At 40.0% G+C, this 23,422-nt stretch overlaps 2 protein-coding genes across 2 annotated transcripts; both read right to left on the minus strand.

Moving 5' to 3' along the window:
- Positions 1–21: 21 nt before the first annotated feature.
- Positions 22–11,799, minus strand: dcaf12 (DDB1 and CUL4 associated factor 12). Its single transcript, XM_042501941.1, has 9 exons — positions 11,375–11,799; positions 6,942–7,232; positions 5,271–5,549; positions 5,022–5,082; positions 4,636–4,829; positions 4,282–4,347; positions 2,971–3,133; positions 2,199–2,377; positions 22–2,056 (listed from the first exon to the last, which is right to left on the minus strand). Exons 1-9 carry the CDS (start codon positions 11,432–11,434, stop codon positions 1,898–1,900), a joined length of 1,452 nt encoding a protein of 483 aa, XP_042357875.1. The 5' UTR covers positions 11,435–11,799; the 3' UTR covers positions 22–1,897.
- A 2,198-nt stretch (positions 11,800–13,997) lies between these two features.
- ubap1 (ubiquitin associated protein 1) lies at positions 13,998–22,465 on the minus strand. The gene is made up of 7 exons (XM_042501953.1): positions 22,321–22,465; positions 19,783–19,829; positions 19,489–19,613; positions 18,196–19,017; positions 17,892–18,050; positions 16,772–16,873; positions 13,998–15,580 (listed from the first exon to the last, which is right to left on the minus strand). Exons 2-7 carry the CDS (start codon positions 19,820–19,822, stop codon positions 15,440–15,442), a joined length of 1,389 nt encoding a protein of 462 aa, XP_042357887.1. The 5' UTR covers positions 19,823–19,829; positions 22,321–22,465; the 3' UTR covers positions 13,998–15,439.
- Between the last annotated feature and the right edge of the window lie 957 nt (positions 22,466–23,422).

Here is a 23,422-nt window from a genome sequence, read left to right on the forward strand (position 1 = left end):
AAAAAAACCACTACATCAATATACAGTTTATTTTTATTATTTACTCTTTTTTAAAGATTTAATAGCTTGTTTTTTTCAGATGTTTATATCTTACAATATCCTCAGATTCAGTCATTTGTAAAAACATTCATGAGGCATGTATAAAAAAACAGGGCATCACCAAGTAGACAGACCAATCCACACACTTCCTCAGACATATACATAAAAATGTATGCAATTGTCCCTATGTATTTTACACATACATATACACATTTATATATATAAAATCCACTTTAAAAGTGTTGGTTATTTGTTCAATTTGTGGTCGTAATTGGGGTTTTCTCTTTTCAATGTCATTATCATGAAAACTGGAGAAAAGTTCCATGTAGAAAAAGGAAAACTATGATCGCCTGTGGCAGTCTTTCACAGAAAGACCAGAGGAAGGCAAAAACGTAACTCAAGCCTACTCTGCCTCTACCAAACAAGGAAAAGAGCAGAATCACTCACTCCTTGGTACAAAAAGAAAGAGAGAAAAAATTAAGGTGTTTTACAACTGTGACAACATGTGTGTGCCTGCAGCATCTAACTCCAAGGTAGAGTCCAAAAATTCATTAGTTCTTCTTGCATCCTTCTATCTGGATGGTTGAGAGAGTCAAAATAAGCCACTACAGATCTTCTCTCAAGTTCCTATGGAGGAGTCCGAGAATCACGGGGGGCATTTAGCCCGGTAATTAAAGGCTCCACCATCGATCAAACATCAGATTTGATGATACTTAACTTGCTACCAAAACTTATAATCTTAGGGTAAATTCTCTAGTAACACCAGAATGGTTACAGATCAGAATCTGAACACTTGTGGACAAATCTGCTGAAAGCACTCTGGTCAAAGAGAAATGACAACATAAGCAAAGGGCAAAGAGACAATATACCCTTCAAAAGAAGCACATATCAACACCCCGACCAACTGAACAAAGGTGACAGAGAAAAGGGAAAATAAATACGAGTAAAGCAAATTAGAATATCAGCAGGGGTATGCCTGTCAAATCACACACAAGTCAAAAAAATAAAATATGCATTTGTTGGGATTAAGTCATAGCAGAACAACACTGCATTTAGCAATCTTAATGTTTTTCTCCTTTATATCGTCTCAGTGAGAGAAATATAAACACAAAGTCCCATTTTGATTGGCTTCTTCGTTTTACTTCTGCCAGAAGAGAGAAGTTCGTTGTGATTGTTGTGGGACAGGACGGGCTGTTCCAACCAGTTAATATTCTCTATCAAACGTCAAACAGCACTCCAGTTAAGTCCTTCAAAATTAATTGTCTCTTCAGTCCTTCTTCCTCTCTCCCTCTCTTTTATTGCCGTCCATTTCATGACAACAAAAAAGGAACTTTTGGGTGAAAAATTCCACAAAGTAAGTGTCTTCTACCACAGAGAAAGCAGCGGTAAACACTATCCTTACATACAAAAACAAGCCAGCAAAAGATCATAGCCTAATCCCTGTGGGTTTTATGTGTTAAATGATGAGAACTTGTATTACTTATTATTAATGTTTTGCAGTTCCTCAGTGGCAGACTTCACAGCTCTTGAAAATTACTAGATAATTGTTTGTACATTGTCATATAAAAAACTGAGTAGCTGAGGTGGAAGGAGCAAAGGAATAACTGGAGGAGAAAGGGATAGTGTAGTGGTGGACACAAACATACACAACAACAATATTCAAGCTGTGACACGGTGAGGGCAAGATCATGCTCCTGAGTCCATGTGTGAGCAAAACAGAGTGACAATTGAATGATGGAAGAAGGATACCAAGGACAGTGACATAAACGGACGTGAAGAGGGAGAGGGATGGAGGGACTGGTTAGGAAAAAGATCTGGACGAGGATGTAGTGATAGAGCGATGGATGAAACTAAAAGGCTAGCTCCACAGTCCTGCGTAGTTGCCGTGCAGGCCGGAACAGAGCGGTCCACCTGCTACAAACAGCTTGGTGCCAGAGTCGTCGTAGCAGTGGGTGTACACCGCGTTGGGGAAGGAATGAATGTCTGAGAAGTAACTCCTCCAAGTCTCATCGTGATTCTAAGCCGAAGAGGGAGAAAGGAAAAGTTATGAAAATGGAAATAATCAAGGCTACATTTTTGTCATGCATCTCCAGTGTAGCACTTCATCTTTTAAAAAGTTTATTGCTAATAGACAAAAAAAAAAAAAAAAAAAAGTGTACCAGCCAGCCTTTCCCTGTAGTGAGTTTGAGGATGCCATCTCCTGGGCACTTCCGGTACCCTCCAGCTGGATTCAAAGGGTTCTCCAGGAATCTCTGGGCCCTGATGTCGTAGAAGAGAAGGGAACCTTGGCCTGTGCCCACTGTCACAATGTGCTCGTAGAAACTCACTGAACGGATCCCTGCAATGACACAGATGTGTTAAATGCAAAGCTACTCAAAAGTAAACAGCAGTAGTTAAAAAGCAAACAACTTCAGGAGTAGTTTAAGGAGATCAGCTGCTCTCCCCTTGTGTTTTTAGCTTCTTATACCCTTTTTGCCACCAAAAGTAGTGTGTATATACAACACAGAGACACCCAACAAAAAGGGGATAGACTTCTTTCCCATTGTCTGTAAATCTAGATGACTATGGATTTGCGTTTTTTTTCCTGGTGTTTCACATTCAATGTCACTTACAGGTGGGGTTGGGTACCGAAACCCAGTGCTACTATGGCAACAGTTCCTATTCAACTGGTACCTACTGGACCAAATCATGACGGAGCTATGGTGCCACATTAAGTGCACAGCCAGTGTGCAGATGAGAGAGAGAGAGAGAGCGTTTGTGTTGGATTTTATCACTAGTTGGAGCCAATAAATACTTGTGACTACTACAGAGTCATTTGACCTGGGCGTAAGTGTAGACTGCAGTCTTTCCCATTAAATAAAAATAGTCGGATGTTAGTGTTTTTTTTGTGCAGTGAAAGAAGGGCTTTCAGTTAGTTTACAGATCACTTACCGCTTCCTCTCTCTCTGGAATTGACTGACTTGATACTGTTTGTAGGCTGCCGTGGATCCAGAAAGGAAACATGGGCCTGAGAACCCACAGCATACACCGACCAGTCCTGTCCATATGCCAAACACACATTCTCTTTGCAGTGAGGCAGCTTGGTGGACAGTATCTGGAGGGAAACATACAATGTTGAACAGGAACCAAGTAAGGATGATGTACAGTACAGTATGATGTAAAGAACAATCCGTTCTCCAAATTGTGAATCCTAGTCTGAAGTATGCAAAGAAAACTTATGATTATTAGTAGGGCTGAGTTTAAATATTTGATTAATCCAATTCAAAATGATCTTCACTTGAATGATCCGATATAGATTTGTAAAATCCAAGATCAATCTTTAAATATAGGCCTTATCCCACTGACGTGTGAAGCTTTAAACCTGTTTTTCTCGCCGGTAGTAAACAGGCCCCGGTGCTAAATTATCTAAGTATGCAATATTGAAAAGCTCCGACAAAAGCCGTTCTTTTATCTGTAACTGTAAGCTTACGTTATAACATTATGGTGTAATTTAATATCATGCTGCAGCCTCTCCTCCAACCATTGTCTGTGCATCGTGCTGCTCCTCGAAATACACAGACACACTAACAGAGTAAACACCAGAGCTGACAGGCCACGGTGGAGTCAGAGAAGTGAAAGTAACTCAAGCTGACAACTACTACGCTCGTTACTGTAAGTGCAATAAAACCTCCATGAGGACGAGCCAATACTTTATTAACACATCTGTTCCACAAGCATAAACTTGAAAACATGAAACCATGTAGAAAGGTAATAATATTTCAATATGCTGTGTTTGCAGTTTCTCTTCCACCAATGTCATATTTTACACGAGCACTGCAGGCAGAGGACAGGAGGAATGATACTGACTGCTCTGTTTTTCAATCATTCTAAACTTCACTCAGTGTTGTTATGTCAGAAATACAATTTATTTCATTAACAATTTACATTAGTTGCCAGTGAAATATTGACTTTGTATAGCGACATTGCAGTTTTAATATTATTGTTGCTAGTCTAGAAATATTCAGATACAAAGTAATAAATTCTAATCCTGGTCTGATTTAAACTTTTTTAAACTTACAGTATTATTTGTCTGAGAATCTCTTTCATATTTGAGCAAAAATTGTATTGTAACTGAAATATGCATAAAGACATTGTTATCGAACTCAATCGGGACCTTATGAATCAAAATAGAATCGATTTAGTAAATCAGTGGCAAAGCATACCCAGCCCTAATTACTATTTAAAGACTGTATTGTGATTTACCTTGCACAAGTTGTGCTCAGCTTTCCAGAGGTGGAAATAGCCATCCAAAGACACAGCACCCAGCTCCTGGGAAGGGTAAAATGACATGGGAAATTGGAAGTACATGACTAGGCTGAGGTGGGAGGTAGAAACAAGTAACACTGTGTCCCAAAAAATTAACCTTTTGCAAAAATTGTATGATACGTTTTTAACTATCAAATATTTTTACACTGTAGGATTGAAAAGAGGAAAAAAGCTATCAATATCTCTCTTTCCTTATACTGGCACCTTGTCAAATTAAGCCTCATAATTAACATTTCATGAGCAGCGCAATCAAATGGTTTCCTCAGCATTTACATCAGGATGAAAACTTACTTTATGGTTGTTGTTGAAGGCCAGAGCACGGACTTTACAGTTGTATGGGTTGGTGTACTCCTTCGGGATGTCCTTGAGGGCACGGTGGGAGATGTGGGCATATGAGGGTACTGCCTCCTCATTCTGACTGCGCTCTGCCTGGCTCATTACTTCCTCTGTCACCTCCCACAGGCCCATCGAGCCATCTCGGGACCCTGGATGTGTCAACATATAAGACATATCTTGATTTCTGCCAAGATTATAACGCACAAAACTCACAAAAGTGACATATAAACACAGGATTGTCACCAGGGTATGTAGAGGTTACTGATTTGTGCAGGCATGTAATGCTCACTGCCAGTGCTCAGTGTTCATTCATTCAACTTAGCCCATAAGAGAAAACTCACCAGAAACTGCCATGTTGTCACTGATCCATGCTATAGAGAAGATCCAGTCATTGTGACCTTCCTGAAAAACAAGTGGCTAATATGTTATGGCAAAAAAACTACTTTTACTCAACCTTGTGTGCTTTGGCTTCAATTACTAAACAACTAATGCTTAACAGTAACTGGAAAAGATTAACAAAATATATATCAAGGTAATAAAAATGGCAATTTCTAGATGCCAGTAAACCCAAACAGATCCAAACCACTCACATCTCCCACACAAACAGGGTCCAATGTGGGCAGCTGGTAGATGGCCAGGCTGTTGGGGTTGTCTCCTCCGGTGGCCAGCAGCGTTCTGGAGGGGTTGAGCTCAATAGCGTGGATCCCACAGCCCTGCTGGTCCAGCCGGGCGCGAGAGCCTCCTGTGGGATGGTAGTGCCTCCCAGACACCACTGAACCCACAACCCCTGAGCCTCCACCATTACACTCCCTGTCCTTCAGCATGGGAATGCGTGTTATTTGGCCTGTCAGGACATCAGCTACGAAAAGCTGCAGGTAAAGGAAGGAAAAACACTGAATTAGAATACAAGATTCAGGAGTTAAATTAAAATGACAACTAAGCCAGAATTATACAGATAAGTGTGTGTCCGGGAATCAGATTGGAACACCTGAGCAACTATTCATCCAACAGAAACATTTAAAGAAGTATTTCACTCAGGGCGCCTGCTGGCTCAGTGGATAGAGAGGGCGCCCCATGTAAAGAGGCTGTGCCCTCGCCACAGCGGTCGCCTGTTCGACTCCGGCCTCGGCCATTTGCTGCATGTCACCCCCTCTTGCTCTCCCCCTTTCACACTTGTGCTGTTCTATCAATTAAAGGCAAAAAACTTAAAAAAAAAGAGAAGTATTTCACCAATGTAAAGAAGGACCTCACATAAAACGTGGACATCTCTACAGTAGAAAGACGCAAATACTTTTCAAATTGGTGCTACATGACCAGAGAAAACCGAGAAAAGGTTTTTGCTCAGGAGGTAGAAAACTACAACCAGAATGCTATGCAGCTGTCATAATGTGGACTGGTTCGTGTGACACATTGGCAGCCAGCCAGATCTTATATTACAGTTAAACAGTAAGCTAAAACATGTTTCTGAAAACATTTTGAGGTGAGAGGCCCAGTTATACTATTTAATTGGCTTTCGGTGCGAGTTTGAGAGACAGAGAGAGGAGCGGATGTGTCTCTTGATCTGCTGTATACTCTTTGATAACATGGTGGCGGTGGCAGGATTGGCAGCGATTGGCAGGCCATACGAAAATGTGGAAGTACAGCCTGTAGTTTGAGCAACAGCCCTGAGAGCCAGTGATACTCCTCTAAAATTACATCATTTGGAGGAGTTGCATTGGGAAGAGTAGTAGTAGTCTCGCATAGCCAGACCTATCTCGGGCAGTGCCAGCGCTAGAGAAAGCTCTGGCTGAGCCCATCATAATACCACACAATGGGAAAAAACCCATTCCGGGCTGTTTGTTTTATTTTTTCTTTAAACCAATCACAAGTATCTTGGGCAGCACTAGGCCAAATATAGACTCATGGTGTTCTCGCAAAATAGTGTTGGGAGGGAAGGAACTGGTTTTGGTGAAACATTTTACACAGCAGGGAGGCAAGCCCTGGCATTAAATGACTAAATCCCAGCAAAAGAAAATGCACACAAAACATTAAATGATGTTCTCAGATAAGGAATTGCTTCACAGTAAATGGCAAAATGCCTCACTGCGTGCTGTGTATCACCATGCGACGCCTGTAGACCTACATCATCCTTCTTGAGGTCATCAAACTGGAAATCCTTATACATACACTTATAATTCTGTCACCTGTAAATCTGACACCTCAATGAATGTATGGGAATGCCCAACTAATATATGCTGGTTAGTGACAAAATTACATCTCACCGTGTTGCACTTGGTCCCACACACCACCTGCCGGTGGTTGAGCCACTGTGAAGCAAACACCTTGTTGAGTCGCCCCAGGGAAAACTCCCTCTCCTTGAGGATGCCAGGGAGCCTGCCAGCTGCAAAGCCTCGAAGGCTCCGCTGGAGCCGCAACTCGTGCTGCTGTTGAGGTCTGAACTCCCGCCCCCGGAGAGCGCATACCACTGAGCGCCGACTGCACCACCACTGCTGGGCATGACGTGATGAAGAGGAAACACGGCTCCGCTTGTGTGGCGCCTGACACCAGCCCAGCTGAAGAAAGAAAGGGGCAAACTTCAAATTTCAGATTTTTTTTTTTTTTTATGGGAAGAGCATGACTTTTGTCAACATGTTTTTAAGAGACTATCAATAAGGGGGTGTAGCAGTACCAATTCATTTGGCGCAGGACATTTGGTATGTTGTATGACATCCTTCATTTGGTACACTCTGTGACCCAAACAATGAAATTCAATACATTCCATTAATGTCACCTACTTGCACTGGTGAGATAGAAATGAGATTTCCTGGAACGTTTTGGCAGTGCGCTGGTTGCTGTCTATCAGCTATGGCATGCTAGTCCGATTAGCCCATTTAGCTGAGTTAGTCAAGCTCAATGGACAATGGTTTGTGTCTAAATTCATACAGACCTTGCTCAGCTCAAGTCAAGTATGCCTGTGGAAACACTTCAAGCATTCCATTTACAGCAGCGTCACCCAAATGTGTCAATTAAACAGATTGAGACAAAACAGACTTGAAGGTGAGTCATTCTCCCCAAAGCTCTCTGGATTATAGAAAAAAACGCTGGCCAAGTTGTCAGGAGACTTGGTAGAGAGATGTAGCACGAGCCAAAGAAGAACCCATTGCATTTTGGAAAAAACCCAAATCACAGTGTAGATACACAAATTATTTTTCACTTTTGTAATATTGCATTATAGAGCATTTAGCCTTGGTGAATATCTGCGCTATGTCCCATTCTAGTATTTTTTTTATTTTTTTCTTACTGAAAACATGTCAGTATTTGAGTGCCTTTACTCTTACCATCTTACATTGAATGTTTATAATTTCCTAATTCTTTTTTTTAATCTCCCTTCTTTTTTTTTTTTGCTTTCCCTGACATGCCGAAATGTGCTGAACCGTGTATATTGTGCATCATTACACCCCTCCTAACAATAATTATTATGTTTTGCACATAATTGTGGAGAAAGTAGCCTTTAATTAAGTTAATTCATGACATGAATTTATATAAATAAATAAATCTTCAAATAATAAACAAACAAATTTAATCAGATCTTTTTCAGCTTTCAATACTACAAACTGTCACTAAACTATACCCATCCCCCAGAGCCCTGTGCATTTATATCTGTAGCATGCTGGAACCGATTTAAGAGCTTTACTGGATCATAGGAGTATTACAGCAAAACCACACACATCCATTCAGCCGTGGACACTTCCTCAGGATGGGCCAATACAATACCAGTGCACACAAGAGCTCTGAATTTGATTTTGCTCAGGTGGGCCAGTAATGTTGTCTGTCTTTTGTAGAGGTTCTGACTACACCTATTGTTAGTCAGTGGACCTACTGGCTGCATTATCACTGGTCAAGAGCACAACAAAGCCTCTTTCTCACACAGACACACACACTAGAAGTGTATCAGCCGAATCACATTACGTACACCAGTCACAAGTTTGTCTGACAGTTCATTTAATCTTTGCAACATTAAGTGGCTTGTCATTGCTAACACTTTTATAGGAATTTCAAAATAAAACTTGGTCTGCGCAATTAAAGCTAGCTCACAGCAGAAGTGCAGCTTTTAGAAATGTTTTTCCACTTCATTGTTTAGGTTTATCATGTAGACTTATTTAAGTCTACAACAAAAACTAAAACACTATTACTGTAAAGAACTGCCATTTCCCACAATGGTACAATAATAGTATCTGGGAATCCTTTCAAATTACAGTGTTAACAGAAACTGACAGCGCAGCAAGCCTTTAAATTAAGGGGGGCCGAGCTTTTTTGAATGGGGGCCATATTAGATAATGTGAAAATACCCCAGGGCCATCTGCTATAAAAAAATGAATCACATACAAATGACAAATGACAATGCAACTGTTTCATCTTTAAATGAAAAAGTGTTCAACTTTCCAAAGCTCCTGAAAATAATTGAGTTTTCGATTCCCGAACAGCTGATCAGAATGAGCTTAATCAACTCAGGTTCAGCCTGCAGGAAGCATGGTCACAGTGAGCACAAAAAGCCATTATGAGTGGAGTGCGGATAACATGATTCACAATGACAAAGAGCGGAGTTAAAAGCAGAGCCATATATTTCACTCCAGCCGAATTTGAGATTTTAATGACTGCATATGCAGAACATAAACATATCTTCAAAAAATGGCATGGGAAAATATTGCAGAGTGTGTTAATGCAGTTTTAAATACTATTAAGTTTCAAAAGTTCACTCATTCATCAATCACTTTCACAAAATAATGGCCAGCCAGTGACGTTTCTTATTTCCGGGTAAGAACCAACTGAAACACTACTTTCTAATTGAAAACTGGATGATATTAAGTATGAATTCAGTATATTTCAGTATTACTATAGACCTCTTTTCACTATCTTTTCAACGACCTACAGTGCTATCACAACATCTACGAGCCACAAATCACACATTTTAACATTTTGCCCATTCGTTGGCTTGTAGGTTGAAAGATATTGACTAGTATTGATATTTCCTCAAAGTTAATACACAAAGGCATCATTTCAAAGCATGTAATGTCTTTTTTATATATATATATATATTATATATATATATATATATATATATATATATATATATATATATATATATATATATATATATATATATGGGGGCTTTTTGGCCTTTAATGGATAGGACAGAGTAAGTGTGAAAGGGGTAAAGAGAGGGACGACATGCAATATATATATATATATATATATAAACAATGTTCATGTATTGTAATACAATTTGCTTTATCCTCTTATGATTGTGCAAATCCACGATGTGTAATATTGATGTATGTGGGCGGTATTAGGTAACTACTTGTTTGCTGTCCATCATCTGTCTATGAAAACACATTAGTTCTGCCTGTGTAATTCCTATATGATGCATGTCTACAAACTGCCATCATGCGGTGTATAGGAAAAAAATGCAAAGTGATCTTGCTTGATTAACCAAAATTGTGTTAATCATATAGTATATTTTGAAAGGCAAGCTGAGGGCTGTTTGAAATTGGTCTGCGGGCCACTACTGTCTATACTAAAAAAAATTTGCACAAAATCTTTTGATTCTTCAAACTGAAAGTACCAGAAACATTTGAATTTACATCAGAATAAAGTTACAACTGTTGCTGGTGATTATCAATGCATGTGCAAGTTAATTATAGCCATCATAAGTTGTGCAACACTAGTGGGGCAGAGAATACATACACACACATACATACATACACATATTGCCCGGACCTCACAGGAATCTGTGGTGCTATGTGTTATGCTGCTGCCATTTGTTATCCTGTGATGTTTGATGGTTATTTATGATAAGTGCTTAACACATCTGTTGATATCATTATGACGTATAATAGTATCCTTGCATGCCCGAGACATGCCTTGACATAACGTTACAATGCAGTAAAGCAGGTCGTACAGTGTCTTTGAGGCAGAGCTAATAATACTGCCATCCTACGTCTGGTCTCAGCCAAAGCTTATACTGTGGTGTCAACAACTGGGCCCAGGACTGATTGTACTGGGAAGATGTTCGCGCTGGGTGATGATAAATGTTGCCTGTCAATTCAGCAGAGGTCCAATCATTTGTCTTGGACAGGCCGGTTGCTCTGTGAATTAGCTCTAACGTTTGCGCTAACGTTAACGTAAGCTAAATCGCTGCTATTAAGGCTAATAAATACATACAAGACAAAATCAGCTTTGGGTGATAATTGACGCTATTCAAAAATGTGGCTCGGGGTGACAAGTGATGACCCCAACTGAACAAGAGACTGTCCGTGTTAGTGACCAACGAAAACGTTAAATTAATCGTAATTACAATTAAAAGACTGCCATAACGAAATGAGGTGGCTAGCAATTTGGCTAACGCCAACCTAGCTGTCGTACTGATAACGGACTTCCGTTGGATAACGCCATGCTAATATTAGCTGGTTCTGACTTTCAAATAGAAACACACTGTAATGCTGTTTAAACAAGACCACAATTGTTAATATACGGTTTATGTTGTGCCCATATATTTCAATATATTATGGTGGTTAGTTTGTTAAAATGTCATCCATACTATTTCCCTGACAGGTCTTTTATCAGCTAAACCTGGCTAGCCCTGTGCTAGTTAGCATGCAAACAAAACTGACTAGCTTCAGCTAGCTAACATGGATCAGCACCGGTTTCCGCCTACCTGTTGTTGGTCCTTGGGCTCTCCTGCCTTCCTTTTCCTGCTAACTGTTTTTCTCGCCATAATCTGATACACACAGTTCCCTCACCCACATGGAGGGTAAAAGTGACGCTGGACACTGGATCATATAATGGCGATATGCTATTTAGTTCCTTGGCCCTCGCTGGCAGCGTCCGACGACGAGGAAGGGCGATCACATACGGGAGAGGTTGGTCAGTCGCTTGTTGGGATTGCCGCCGACGTACTGTCACTAGCTTGCCTTCTACGCTCCCGAATAATACTACAATCTGGTCGTACTCCCTTATCAGTTTCGACAACGTCGCTAACTGCTGCCAGAGGGTTCACACACTCTTTTTTTCCTGCCAAGTCGCGTCAGCAACGGCGAAAGCATTGAGCAGCGCGCAGCCGCACTCAAATTAAACATCAACAAAAACAAGGTCGTACGTGAACGCGGGCGTCTTGCGTGCTCGTTCACGTCAACAGCGTGAGATCATTGATCAGATGATTCTGTTTTCTCTCTGCTTAAAGGGCATATCATTTTGTTTTAGTGCCAAAATCGAGAGTAAAATCGGCTAAGTATATTCAAAATGCACAAATGTGGATTTAATAATTGTAAGCCTTTATTTTTTAAATAGAATCTCAGGCAATGTATAAACAAATCATAAACTATTAAGCCTGTGCTCTGTTAAAAACGCAGTGTTGTTATATGACTGTCAGATTAACAAAAATAAATTTGATATAATCTGAGTTGAACTTTATTGGGCTGTGCTTTGTCAGTTATTTATGACACTGCTGCTTGCATGTTTACAATTGACTCTGAGTAGTCACCAGGATATTTTCAGGTTAAAGGAAAGAAATAATAAATCTATATATCACGAATTCACCAGTGAGCTAGCCTACTGGATCTTGAAGTTGTCTATAATTTGCCTGCGCACAAAGACATGGTTGACATGGGAATCTGAAATAATACAGATGACTGGGCACCATGTAGGACCTCAGCTCAGGTCTGGTGAAAGACATTATACATGCCTTTGCAATCCTTTTTATTAACCCTGGTGTGCTCAGGCGGACCAAATATGGCCCCTTCCTCTGATGCATAATTGTCTTTTTTTGCTGACTAGGCCAAACAGTTAGATGTTTCCAGTTGCCACTGACAATACCTGGATAGACATTCATCTGTATTGTTGCTGTAAACTGAAGAGAGAGAGAGAGAGAAAAACTGCACTTGTTGTAGAGGAGAGAAAATGTGGAGCAGGAGAGCGGTACTTCCTCACCAGCCACAGGTCAACACATCTAATATATGTTATGACCATACTTGAGAAAATTAGGAAATTAAGCTCAAAAAGCAACAACAGCAACGATCAACAGTCTAACCACTGAAAAGATGTGCACATTTAATTGTGTGGATTTTCCAAAAAAAGGAAATTGAACATTTTGCAAATCACATTTCAGGAGCTCGGGAAAGAACACTCAACTCAGCCACCTCTTATTATACCATTAAAATATTTCAATATTCATTCGATTCATTAGCGCCCCGTGTTCAATAATGCAGGTGGATCTGATATATAAACCCTTTAACACGACGCCTTAAATAATGAGAACATAGTCGCATTTCATCTCCACACAACTAGGAGATCGTAACAAAAGCAGGAGGAGGCATTGATGGAGGAGGTCCAGAGGCTGTCAGAGGAGAGGCAAGTGAACATCAACTTGCTTTATGTATGATTAGGGAAACCCCTCTCGAGTTATGTAAGGCGACATTAATACCACTTATTTGTTTGTCTGTAAAAGCGTACTTTTCTTCTTTGTCACAGTAAATCAAAAAGGCAATTCAAAAACAGAAGTGGGGGTAAAAAAACACATATTTGTGATCACACTGTCAACCACATATCAGACAAAACAATGGTCTGAACAAAGATATTGGTTCTACCATGACACATTGCTGGTGTCATGTATTTTGCCTGTAAAAAGGCAGGTCCTACCTCCAAAAATAGTAAAAAGGAGGACATGATGTACATGATTCATGATATGTGTCACCTACTGGGATGTTAGTTGTTTTCCGGATGCTTGCAAATTCACTGCAAGCATCCCAGAAGACTTAAGTTATCATGAGCGTGTGCTCATTCAAGTAAAATTATGTCTGTATTGGAAATTAACCACACTATAAATTAGTCAAACCAGGGGTTGTTCTATAATAGATTGGTGGTTAGGACATTTCTTTTTGCAGTTGTGAAACACGGGACAAAGTACCCGACTTGCTCCAAGCAAAATGCCAGTTCTCCAAATTACATTTTGCCAACTTTAAGCCCATAATCTGTTGCACTGCCTCTCACAATCCCCATCATTACTACAGATTATGAACATTTCTGCCATCTTTGCCTTTGCTGCAACTGAGTAGACATGTTTTTTTTTTTTAAACATAGTATGGAACTCAGACACATACTATAAAAATAAAAGATCCTGGCCTTCTTTTAAACAACTACACCCAATCAATATATGGGAAAATGCTTTGAACATGTGGTGACTGAAATGTTTTTACTTGCCATTTTAAACTGCGGAGATGGCGACACACCTAAAATCAAGATGAACGCTCATTTCATATTACACATGAGAAAAAAAAGAAGTGGACAAGTCAACAAACCAAAGTCATGTTTCAAAAGATTTTGTGGCATGAATTCCAATAACAGAGAATAAATGATGGAGATCACTGAAATCAAACATTTTCTAGTTACATCCGAAATTTCTAGCGAGGCTCCAAGACCATTCCTTACCTCCCGACAATTACTTGAGGCTCAAAGTGCCAGTCAACAGTCACACAATATGAAATGTCTCTATTGCACTGTGATGTGGCTGCAAAAGCAACCCTCACTTATATCATTTCTTTGTTTTGAAACGACTCACGCTTTTCCAGTCTGCAAACAGAAGTCCATGACAGTTAAAAGCGTCACTTTTGTGAGTGTACATATCTTACATTATCATATCAAACTCTTTATCTGTAAATGAATGTATCAGTGTACTATTTTAAATAAGACGATAATAATGAAACGTGTGTGTGCCTGTGCAGTATGTGTGACACATCGGTGCCAGTGGGTTGTGGGAGATTTCTGATTTCCTACAGAGGAACTTTCCCCATTACTCCCCAATCCTCTAACAGGCCATTCCAGTGCAGGTCAGAGAGCATACTGGGGCAGCAGTATCTCTTATTCTCTCATGCTCTGAGTTACGAAGAATTTATTATGCCGTTCCTAAGACAGAAATCAAAGAAATGGAATCTTCAAAGTGACATGAAAAAGTGCCCAAATGAACAGAAAAAAACAGACATGAATGAATGAAAGAATAAAGTAGAACAGAACTAGGTGCAGAGCACCAGAGCAGAGAGGGCACTTCTTGAGAGTCAGTTGTCTGTCTGGCGCCTGGGCCATTTTTTTTAACATTTTTTTTTGTCTTTTTGACTTTTAATGTTAGTTGGTTCAGTTTGTAGAGAGCCTCCTTAAGGCCCCTGATCCCCTCCACCATTTAGTAGGTCTGCACAGAGCAGTGGAAGATGGCAGCTTAGTCTTTTGGGAGTTTCAAGAGTTCAAACTGGTCTTTCTTTGATGTACCCACAGCGTGACTAGCTCCCCATTCGGTCCTGCAGCTTTGTCGACAGTCGGATAACACTTGCAAGTGGAAGCAAATCAGAACGCCATCAAAACACCACAGCCCATTTCTTCCAGTTTTTCCTTTCTAGCTCAGTCATTCTTCCCATTCTTGAATACTCTTGCAGTAAAAAATCCTGGATCCTAACCCCGGGGTTTCTTAGAAAAACAATAAGAAAAAAAAAACACCACCATGAAGTACTGTTACGCTTTGACCCCCTCCACTCTAGGCACACAGTCTTTGAGAAGTGCTGAGACACAATACGTTTTAGCACAGAGAGAGAAATACAACTGTCTCACAGCTGTCCCTCTAACAGCCGAGGCAAGGGCAGGGCATGGTGTGATAGGGTAGGCAGAGGGAAAGGGGCTGTGTTGGGTAGTAGCGGGAGGCAAGCCCTGGGCCAGGCTTTGGTTGGCTGGTTGGCGTGGCTCAGCTTGCTGCTGCCCGAGCCATCAGGTCCTCTAGAGCCTTGTCCTGATCATTGTTGTGGACGAGCAACACCTCTTTGATGGCGTCCCGCTGAAACCCCATTTCACCAAATCTTGACATTAGCTCAAGGAACTGCAACGCCTGCGAAGGATGAAAATACATTAGTTAATAAATAAAGATACTATGGACAGGGTTCCCGCAGGTTTTTAGGGACAAAATTTCAAAAATCTCTATTCAAACATAATTTTAGCTAGCTGGCTTACATGAAGGGAGAGACAGATTGTGGGGAGAAAATGAAGAAATGTACGAGATGGTAAACACTTCACTGTAACACATTGATGCATATTAGAGCTACGTTACGTAAACAGCTACAGAAAATAAATTTCTCATTATGTTACGTGACCTGGAAGGTTATCCACAGAAGATAACTGCAATAATTTCAATACACAATACAAAATTCAATGACTTTTGCAAAACTTTCAATGATTTTTTTACTAATTCCATGACTTTTCCAGACCTAGAAAATGTGTTTGTGAAATTCCACAAGTTTCAAAAGGTTTTCCATGACCATGGAAACCCTGTATAATTACATAATCTATCAGTGTCATCAACTGACTATATGCTATTTTATCAATTCCTGTTCTTTGATGCCGGCGTGGTTTTCTCCAAGTTACACCTTGCACAAATATTAAGTCAAACTTATGTTTCTGTGCTGCTGGAAATTTGCAAGAAGGAGTCGTGGTGGAGAGAAAGAACGGGCCAAAACGCTGCTTCATTTCTTGAGGAAAGATAACAGGTGTTGTTTGTAATATCTGTAAAATTTCAAATAAGGGTGGGGACACCAGAATTATGCTGAAACATCTCTCCTCACAGCATGAGCTCGAATTCCAGAAATGCCATGTATGTGACACTTAACACACAAGTACCACTGCCTCGAAATAGAGCAGAACATCCATTACCGAGGGTATCAATCGTTTAAATTTCACTCGGGATCAATAAAGTACCTATCTATCTATCTAAATATCCTGTTATCATAACATTAGTGCCACACTGCATCACATGCATTTTTGTTCTGTTTCTGCACTGTTTGGACTCAGAGATTATAAAAATGCTGAAATGACACTAAAAAGCTGTAAAGGCCTCCTTTTTTTTCAAGCTGAAAATTGATCAGGAATCACTAAGGGAATCAATAAAGAATGTGACTGATGAGCACAATTGATAATGGAAACAGTGAATACAATTTATCAGTTCCAATTCCCAATTTCTAACTGATTCACGTACAAACAAAATGCATCTTCTTGAGGTGGTGAATGCATGGAAAATTATACAAACCTTTTCCTCTGAGCACTGGTACATCTCTAAACATTCCTCCACTGCACTTGCATCGAAGCCCCGCTCACACAGACGCCCATGGACAAACAGGTAATCCAGTACCTGTGACAAGCAATAAGTACATGTTTATAATGCATTTGCACTGGACATCATATTGTTTATAAAGTTAGAGTTAGAAATTACATAAAAGACCAATGAGGTTTTTCATTTTGACAAAACAATAAAAGATCATATTGTGAGTTGAAATCAATTGTTTATGGTCTGCAGGGTTTATTTTTTGTTCTCTCTTTGCTGTATGTGCCTTGCATTTTAAACAGGCCAAATGCTAGTTATAACTGAAAACCAGCCGGCATCAAATCCATAGAACTCGTTTTTATTTTGCTTTTATTTCATCCTACATCGACTGCTATAGATATCATATTTATGTGGCCATGGTTTGATAGGTCATATTGTTTAATATTAGCTGCACAGAAGACAGACACTGATCTATTCTCATATCTTTGGAGACAACTGAAAGTGTGATGAACAACTTTATTTTACAAGGCTGTATTTACAGAAGTACTGCAATAACGCTTTTCTGAACACAATTTAGGGTAACAACACATTTTCATGGACAAAATTTCTAAACTTTTCCATGACTTTGCGAGGACCATTAATAAGATATTTTTTCTTCTTGTCCCACTCCCAGCGTTTTTCAAACACATCAGATCCAAACTAATTTTAGGAGGCTGGCATACATGAAGAGAATGACTGAAAATGAATTAACGTGTGTGACTGTAAGCAAAGCATCACACATGGACACAGTGTAGCTACGTAATGCTGAAAGCTACAGAAAATAAATTTGCCGTTGTCATTATGTAAAGTTATCCATGAAAGATAAGTTTAATAGTTTAATTATTTCCATCGCTTTTCCAAAAGTTTCAATGATTTTTACTAATTACATGACTTTTCCAGACCTGGAAAATATGATTATGAAATTCCATGACTTTTTCAGGTTTTTCATGACCATTGGAAACCTGACAATTACACAAAAACATAAACAATGAACTGCTAAGCATGTCAAACAGAGGCTATGCTAGGACTCCAGATTTCTGCGGACTGGGGTGAGAGGGAGTCCCACCTGCTCCACGTTCTGCCCTTGTCTCTGCATGGCCCGTAGGACACCCTCGTAAGAGTAACCCATGCCCACCAGGGTTTCCACACACTGACGCTCGCTGGGGGTCATGCTGAGCAGGGCTCCGCCACACGGCAGACCAGCAGTTCCTGACCCTGGGTTGGTCTACAGTAAAAACAAATTTGTGTGAATGTCAATGAGGTCTCCGAGGTTCCTTATTTATTTTAAAACTGGATCATCTACGTCACAATACCTCACACAGTCTATACACACTATTAGTCAAGTATGCAGTATGTGATCTCATGCTCACCGGTTTTGGTGCACCACTCTTGGTGTGACTGGTTGGCTCAGGAGCAACAATAACTTGGGTCTTGGGTGTGGTCGGAGGGCTGCCATTGGGTAGGCTCTGTCGGGGAGCGGGGGTCGGGACAGGTGCAGGGACTGGACTGTACCTCACTGGCTCTGGGTCACCAGAATCAGAGAGCTTGGGAAAAGTGAGAGATCGGATGTTACAGGGTCGATCATCTGCGTCAAACCCCGTTCTCCCAGGCTGCCCAACTCTGTCCATGTCCAGCAAGACCAACCCGTTGGGTTTATGAGTAAAACCAGGTTTAGCTGTGATGCTGGTGTTGGTGCTGGGAGGTGACGGGCTGTTTCCGCGTGACCCTATCTGGGAAACTTCTGGTGGGGAAACAGAGGGAGGAGGTTGAGGTTGGGGCTGGCTCTGGAGGATGTTTCTGAGCTCCTCCTTATCGTCCAAAGTTTTGAGCTCCAGCTTGTCAAATGGGTCCTCCTCCCGCTCAAAGTCAGCGAGGTTGAGGCTGTGCAGCTGGGGTGTGCTAGGCTGGGTTTTCCTGGGGCCAAGGCTTGGGGCAGGCAGTGGAGTAAGGATGGCATTATGGCTCAGGCCTGCCAGGACAGGGTTCAGTGCTGGTGGTAGAAGGTCCTGGTCCTCTGCAGCAGACCGGGGTTTCGCGCCTCCAGCGCCATCAATGTCTTGGGCCTGTGCCAAACACTCCCTGCTCTCTGCCTCCTGCTTGGCTGCTGCCTCCTCAGCTCTGGCTTCTGCTGCTCTGGCCTCAGCCAATTCAACCCCCCACCTCACACTACGCCTCTCCAGAGAAAAGTCATACTGTTGAGACCGAAGTGTGAGAAAGAATAGGGGTGATGGGTGAAGAGGGCACATGGAGTGACAGAAAAAAAACAAGAATAATTATAAGAACCACATGTCATTTCAACTGCAGCTGAAGAGATTAAACAATTAAAGACACAACGTAATTAGAATCAACACCAAATTTGAGAAGGACAAAAGTGTTTCAATGTTTTACAGCAAGTAGACCCCATCCCTAAAAACGACCAAAATAACTTCTTGTCATTCTACTTACAGCATGTCCTTGACTACACCTCTTTGATTACATATGACTAAAAACATAAAGTTGATAACACAGGACAGAGGTAGAGCCTGTAATGATCAGTGCCATAATATTGTAGGTCAGGACAGCACAGTTAAGCCCTGCTCGGAAGATGCTGCGGAGATGCATTTAAGTGCAGCGTATTAGCTGACACTAGTGCAAAATCAACATATTTCCACTGTCTGACTGACCTGTGAGTCCACGAGCAAAGAGCCACAGTCTGGTAGACAGAAACCAACAGGCAGCCCCACTTTGGCTGGGCAGCGGAATTTGTCATTGATCTTGAAGGGAACATCATCAAGGTAGCTGATGGGTCCTGTGTACACAAAACAAACCAAACAAAGATAAAAGGAAGCATATATATATATATATATAGACACTGTAACTACAGGCACGAGAATATCTTAAACCTACACTTCACCCACAACTTAACATCAGTGAAGTCAAACAATGAAACAAAAAAATAGTCAAAAATAGGTCCTCACCATTGTTGTATGCATCTGATCCAGACTTCCTCGCAGCCATTTAGAGACTGAAAACAGACACGAGTATGCCAGGTGTAAAGTTAGAGAGCAGGAGTTCCAGTTTTTTTTTTTTTTTTAAATATCTAGAGAGTTTGATATTTACATGGCATATGTTAAGGCATCTTAAAAATACACGATGATGCAACAGCGTGAAAACAGCACTAAGTGAATTTCCCCCAGCTTTTCTTTGATATGACGTTACATCTGACACAGTAGTTTATATTTTACATGTCTTTCTCTGAGCTCTGAAACTGGCCCACAGAACAGTTTTAATCAAAGCATAAGAGCACTGACACTGTATCACATGATAATGCTAATTGTTTATAATTGTTTGAAATTCTTCACAATCCTACTGGCTTTGTACATTCTGCTGCTTTGCATCTCAAGTCACATAATCCCGTTATTTGGTCATGCCGTGCAACAAAGGCTGACATTCTCAACACAGAGAAGCCACTGTTTTCACATCCGCTGAACACAGAACTCTGATCTTTGTGCTGGTATGAACAAAATAAAAGATTTCATCCACTTAAATAGCTGAAAAGGACTATCTAATAATGAAAAGTACTTGAAGCTTCAATAAGCTATAATTAAAAGAAACACTGAATCAAATGCCACGCTGATATATGATTATTTTGCTAGTATTGTCTACAGTGCTGAAAATCAACACCCAACTCAATAGCTTTTTGCATTTGTGTGCTTGCTCATTTGATTAAATCCCAATCTCAACAATCCCCGCCTATATGAGAAAACAGACAGTCATTTCCAAAAAACAAACTCACGCAAGCTTACTGTAGCCAACATTACCCACCAACCACAAAATAGCACTGAGATAAAGAAAATGAATGGCTGGTGAAGAAAAATTAACATCTAGCAAGCCAAAGAGAGACAGATAATTTTCTCAAATTACAGCATCGGGATGACTGGGTTACTCCGTGTCTACTGTCTAATGTTCTTTTTAAAAAATATTTTCTTAAAATTACCTATAAAATCAATCGAGCATTTGTCTTAATTGACTGTAAAACACCAGAGCAAACAGTTATGGTGATCATCAAGATTATTTTCAAAAATTTGCTTAAAGAAACAGATAACCAAATAGTACAATGTTGTTACCCAGTTTACAGAAATGGCTTAACCTTTCTTTATTTATGATTTAAATTCACTTAGACATTAACATAGTCATTTAAACTTACAAATGAACACTTCCACTAATTACCAGTAAAATTTACTATGTTTTAATAAAGGATTCCCCATAGCGAGACAAACAACGGGTGTCTAAGGAGCATAAAATATGGCTATGGGATTCATTACTGCCCAGTTGTAATAAAGTTTTCTTGGCAGAAAAACAATGTTATCAATCCAGATATCTGTTCTTCTGGGAATATTGCTTCATTAAGCGCTTCCTGCTTAAAATAAACAATGATCAGCAATACACAGTAGTATGTAACACACTGCAATCTGCTGAATAATAAAAGCACCAGCCAGTAAACCCCCGTTATATCTAAGATGGTAAAAAAAAAGCAGCACAATTAAACACATCTATGTCAAAATGCCAAATACAAGCAGGTTGCCTGTACTACACTAAGCTGGGAGTTGTAACCCAATTTTAAGTTTAGGCATCATGCTTGAATGGACTGTACTCTCTCTGGATAATCATGTATAGCCGTGGAAATGGGCCACACATGACCAAGAGATGAACAGGAGGTACTTCCTTATCAGATTTCTTTTAACTTCAATCTGCCTTTAACTAAGCAGTTGCCTAAATGCCTACTTGGTTGTTTTTATTTCAGTGTGTTAATGTTATATAACACCCTTTCACCACAACTTCACCTGCGTAGCTAACAACTTACGAGAGCAACTTAGAGTGCAGTTGGAGTTAAAATATTTCAGATATCAGCGACAACAGCACTTGACAACTCGCCTAGCTATTTGATTAGCTATTAATTGGGAGCTGAACTGCGTATAACTTTACACGATAATGAAAGTATCGCAGTAACTATCACACATGAGGCAAGTTTATGCTAGATAGCAAATATCAAAGCTCCCAGCTGTTGCTCGCAAAATTGCCAGCAGTCACACTGCAATCATGGATGTATTACCAATGATTTGGTACGATAAAATATACTGATGAGCTAGAGCTGATTAGCTAAGTTTTGATGGAGTTAACTAGCAACAAGCTAAGCTATTATCTTTTGATACTGCTAGCTTAACATGCTAACAGAGAACATAACGTACAGTGACAGTTATGCTAAGAAGTCAACCCCCGGTTTGACATTAGTTGGTGTCGACTAAATATTAATGTCGGATAAATTAATTCACTATCAGCTACCACTAACCGCTGGCTAATGTTTCTCGGGGTAAAGCTACCGTCCATGCTAATACGCTTTGCTCCGCCAGTGGCCTGTCTGTAATGTTATGTGGCTGGATAAGACAGACCGCTGTCTCTGCTGCCACCGCCCCTGAAACTAAACTGAGCTCACACATAAAACAGACTCCTCTCACCTTTATCAGCTCCGTCTTGTTCTTTCAAAATCCAAACGACGTCTTGTCGGGGTGGCACTCAGATTTAAACTACTCTCCGAATGAGTTTTATTTATACTGAAATCTCTTTCCTGCTTCAGCGTGGGACGCCATCTTGATTTGTCAAGCTCCCTTCCACTGGTTCCTGTCTGACGTCACTCACCTACATGACGTCAGAAAATCGCAACACTACATCCAGCTGTGTGAGTCAGTGTTGTTGTTAATGGTTGGTGCCGTTTTTAAAAGAAAATATAGCAAAAACAATGTTTCTCGTAGGTTTTCTTTCAAATGTCTTTTTCATTCATTGGAAATATTAAATAAAACAATAACTGTACAAAGATATTTTTCCCCCAAACAACATTTACCTGCATCACAACACATCCATCTCATCAAAACACAACCAAACACACAGATACCCACAGAACACAGATTCCGAATTATCTACAGATAAACTAAAACAGAAAGGAAAAAATAAAGAAATAAAATAATAATATTAATGAAAGTAATAGTAATGATAAATCATATGTTGTTTTTTTTAAATATGATGTAGCATTATACAACAAAATGTATTTACTGTTCCCTGAATTTGATTCATGAAAGGAAAACAAGAAGCATACGCAACATTTTATAACAGAGTGCTACTTTGGGAAAATATTTTAAAAAACAAATGGTAATGAAAGCGTGTTCATTTAAACTAATCTAAATACAATGTTAATAAAAAGAAGTGCAAATTGAATTTATTTGTTTTTTTTGTTTTTTTTTTGGGGGGGGTTTTACCATTACTGTTATTGCATGCATGCTATTGCATGTAACTTTGATATTGTCTCTTTTCTTCTTCTTTTTCCTTACTAAAAGCCTAACTAGGGACAGGAGTTGGAAACTAGTAATAGCTATAATCTCTATTTGTGAAACATCAGTTATTACAAGTTTGTTTGTAACAGGCTGAAGTTGTACTGTGGTTATTTGCTTCGTCTCTATCAAATACATGATACAAATAAACAAATAAATAAATAAATATTGTAGCCTAATATTTTAGAAAAACAGAAAGAGACTGGCCAGTGATAATAATGGTAAGGGCAGCCTA

The sequence above is a fragment of the Plectropomus leopardus genome, chromosome 2, assembly GCF_008729295.1.
Source record: "Plectropomus leopardus isolate mb chromosome 2, YSFRI_Pleo_2.0, whole genome shotgun sequence".
Taxonomy (NCBI): domain Eukaryota; kingdom Metazoa; phylum Chordata; class Actinopteri; order Perciformes; family Serranidae; genus Plectropomus; species Plectropomus leopardus.

Bases quoted from the DNA above. Each gene is read 5' to 3' on its own strand.
- dcaf12 (XM_042501941.1), bottom strand. From the start codon at position 11,434: ATGGCGAGAAAAACAGTTAGCAGGAAAAGGAAGGCAGGAGAGCCCAAG. The intron at 7,233-11,374 runs GTAGGCGGAAAC...TTCTTTCTTCAG, and splicing joins AGCCCAAGGACCAACAACAG to CTGGGCTGGTGTCAGGCGCC. The intron at 2,057-2,198 runs GTACACTTTTTT...TCTTCGGCTTAG, and splicing joins CTACAGGGAAAGGCTGGCTG to AATCACGATGAGACTTGGAG.
- ubap1 (XM_042501953.1), bottom strand. From the start codon at position 19,822: ATGGCTGCGAGGAAGTCTGGATCAGATGCATACAACAATG. The intron at 19,018-19,488 runs GTCAGTCAGACA...CGGTCTCAACAG, and splicing joins CTTTGCTCGTGGACTCACAG to TATGACTTTTCTCTGGAGAG. The intron at 18,051-18,195 runs GTGAGCATGAGA...TTTTTACTGTAG, and splicing joins AGAGTGGTGCACCAAAACCG to ACCAACCCAGGGTCAGGAAC.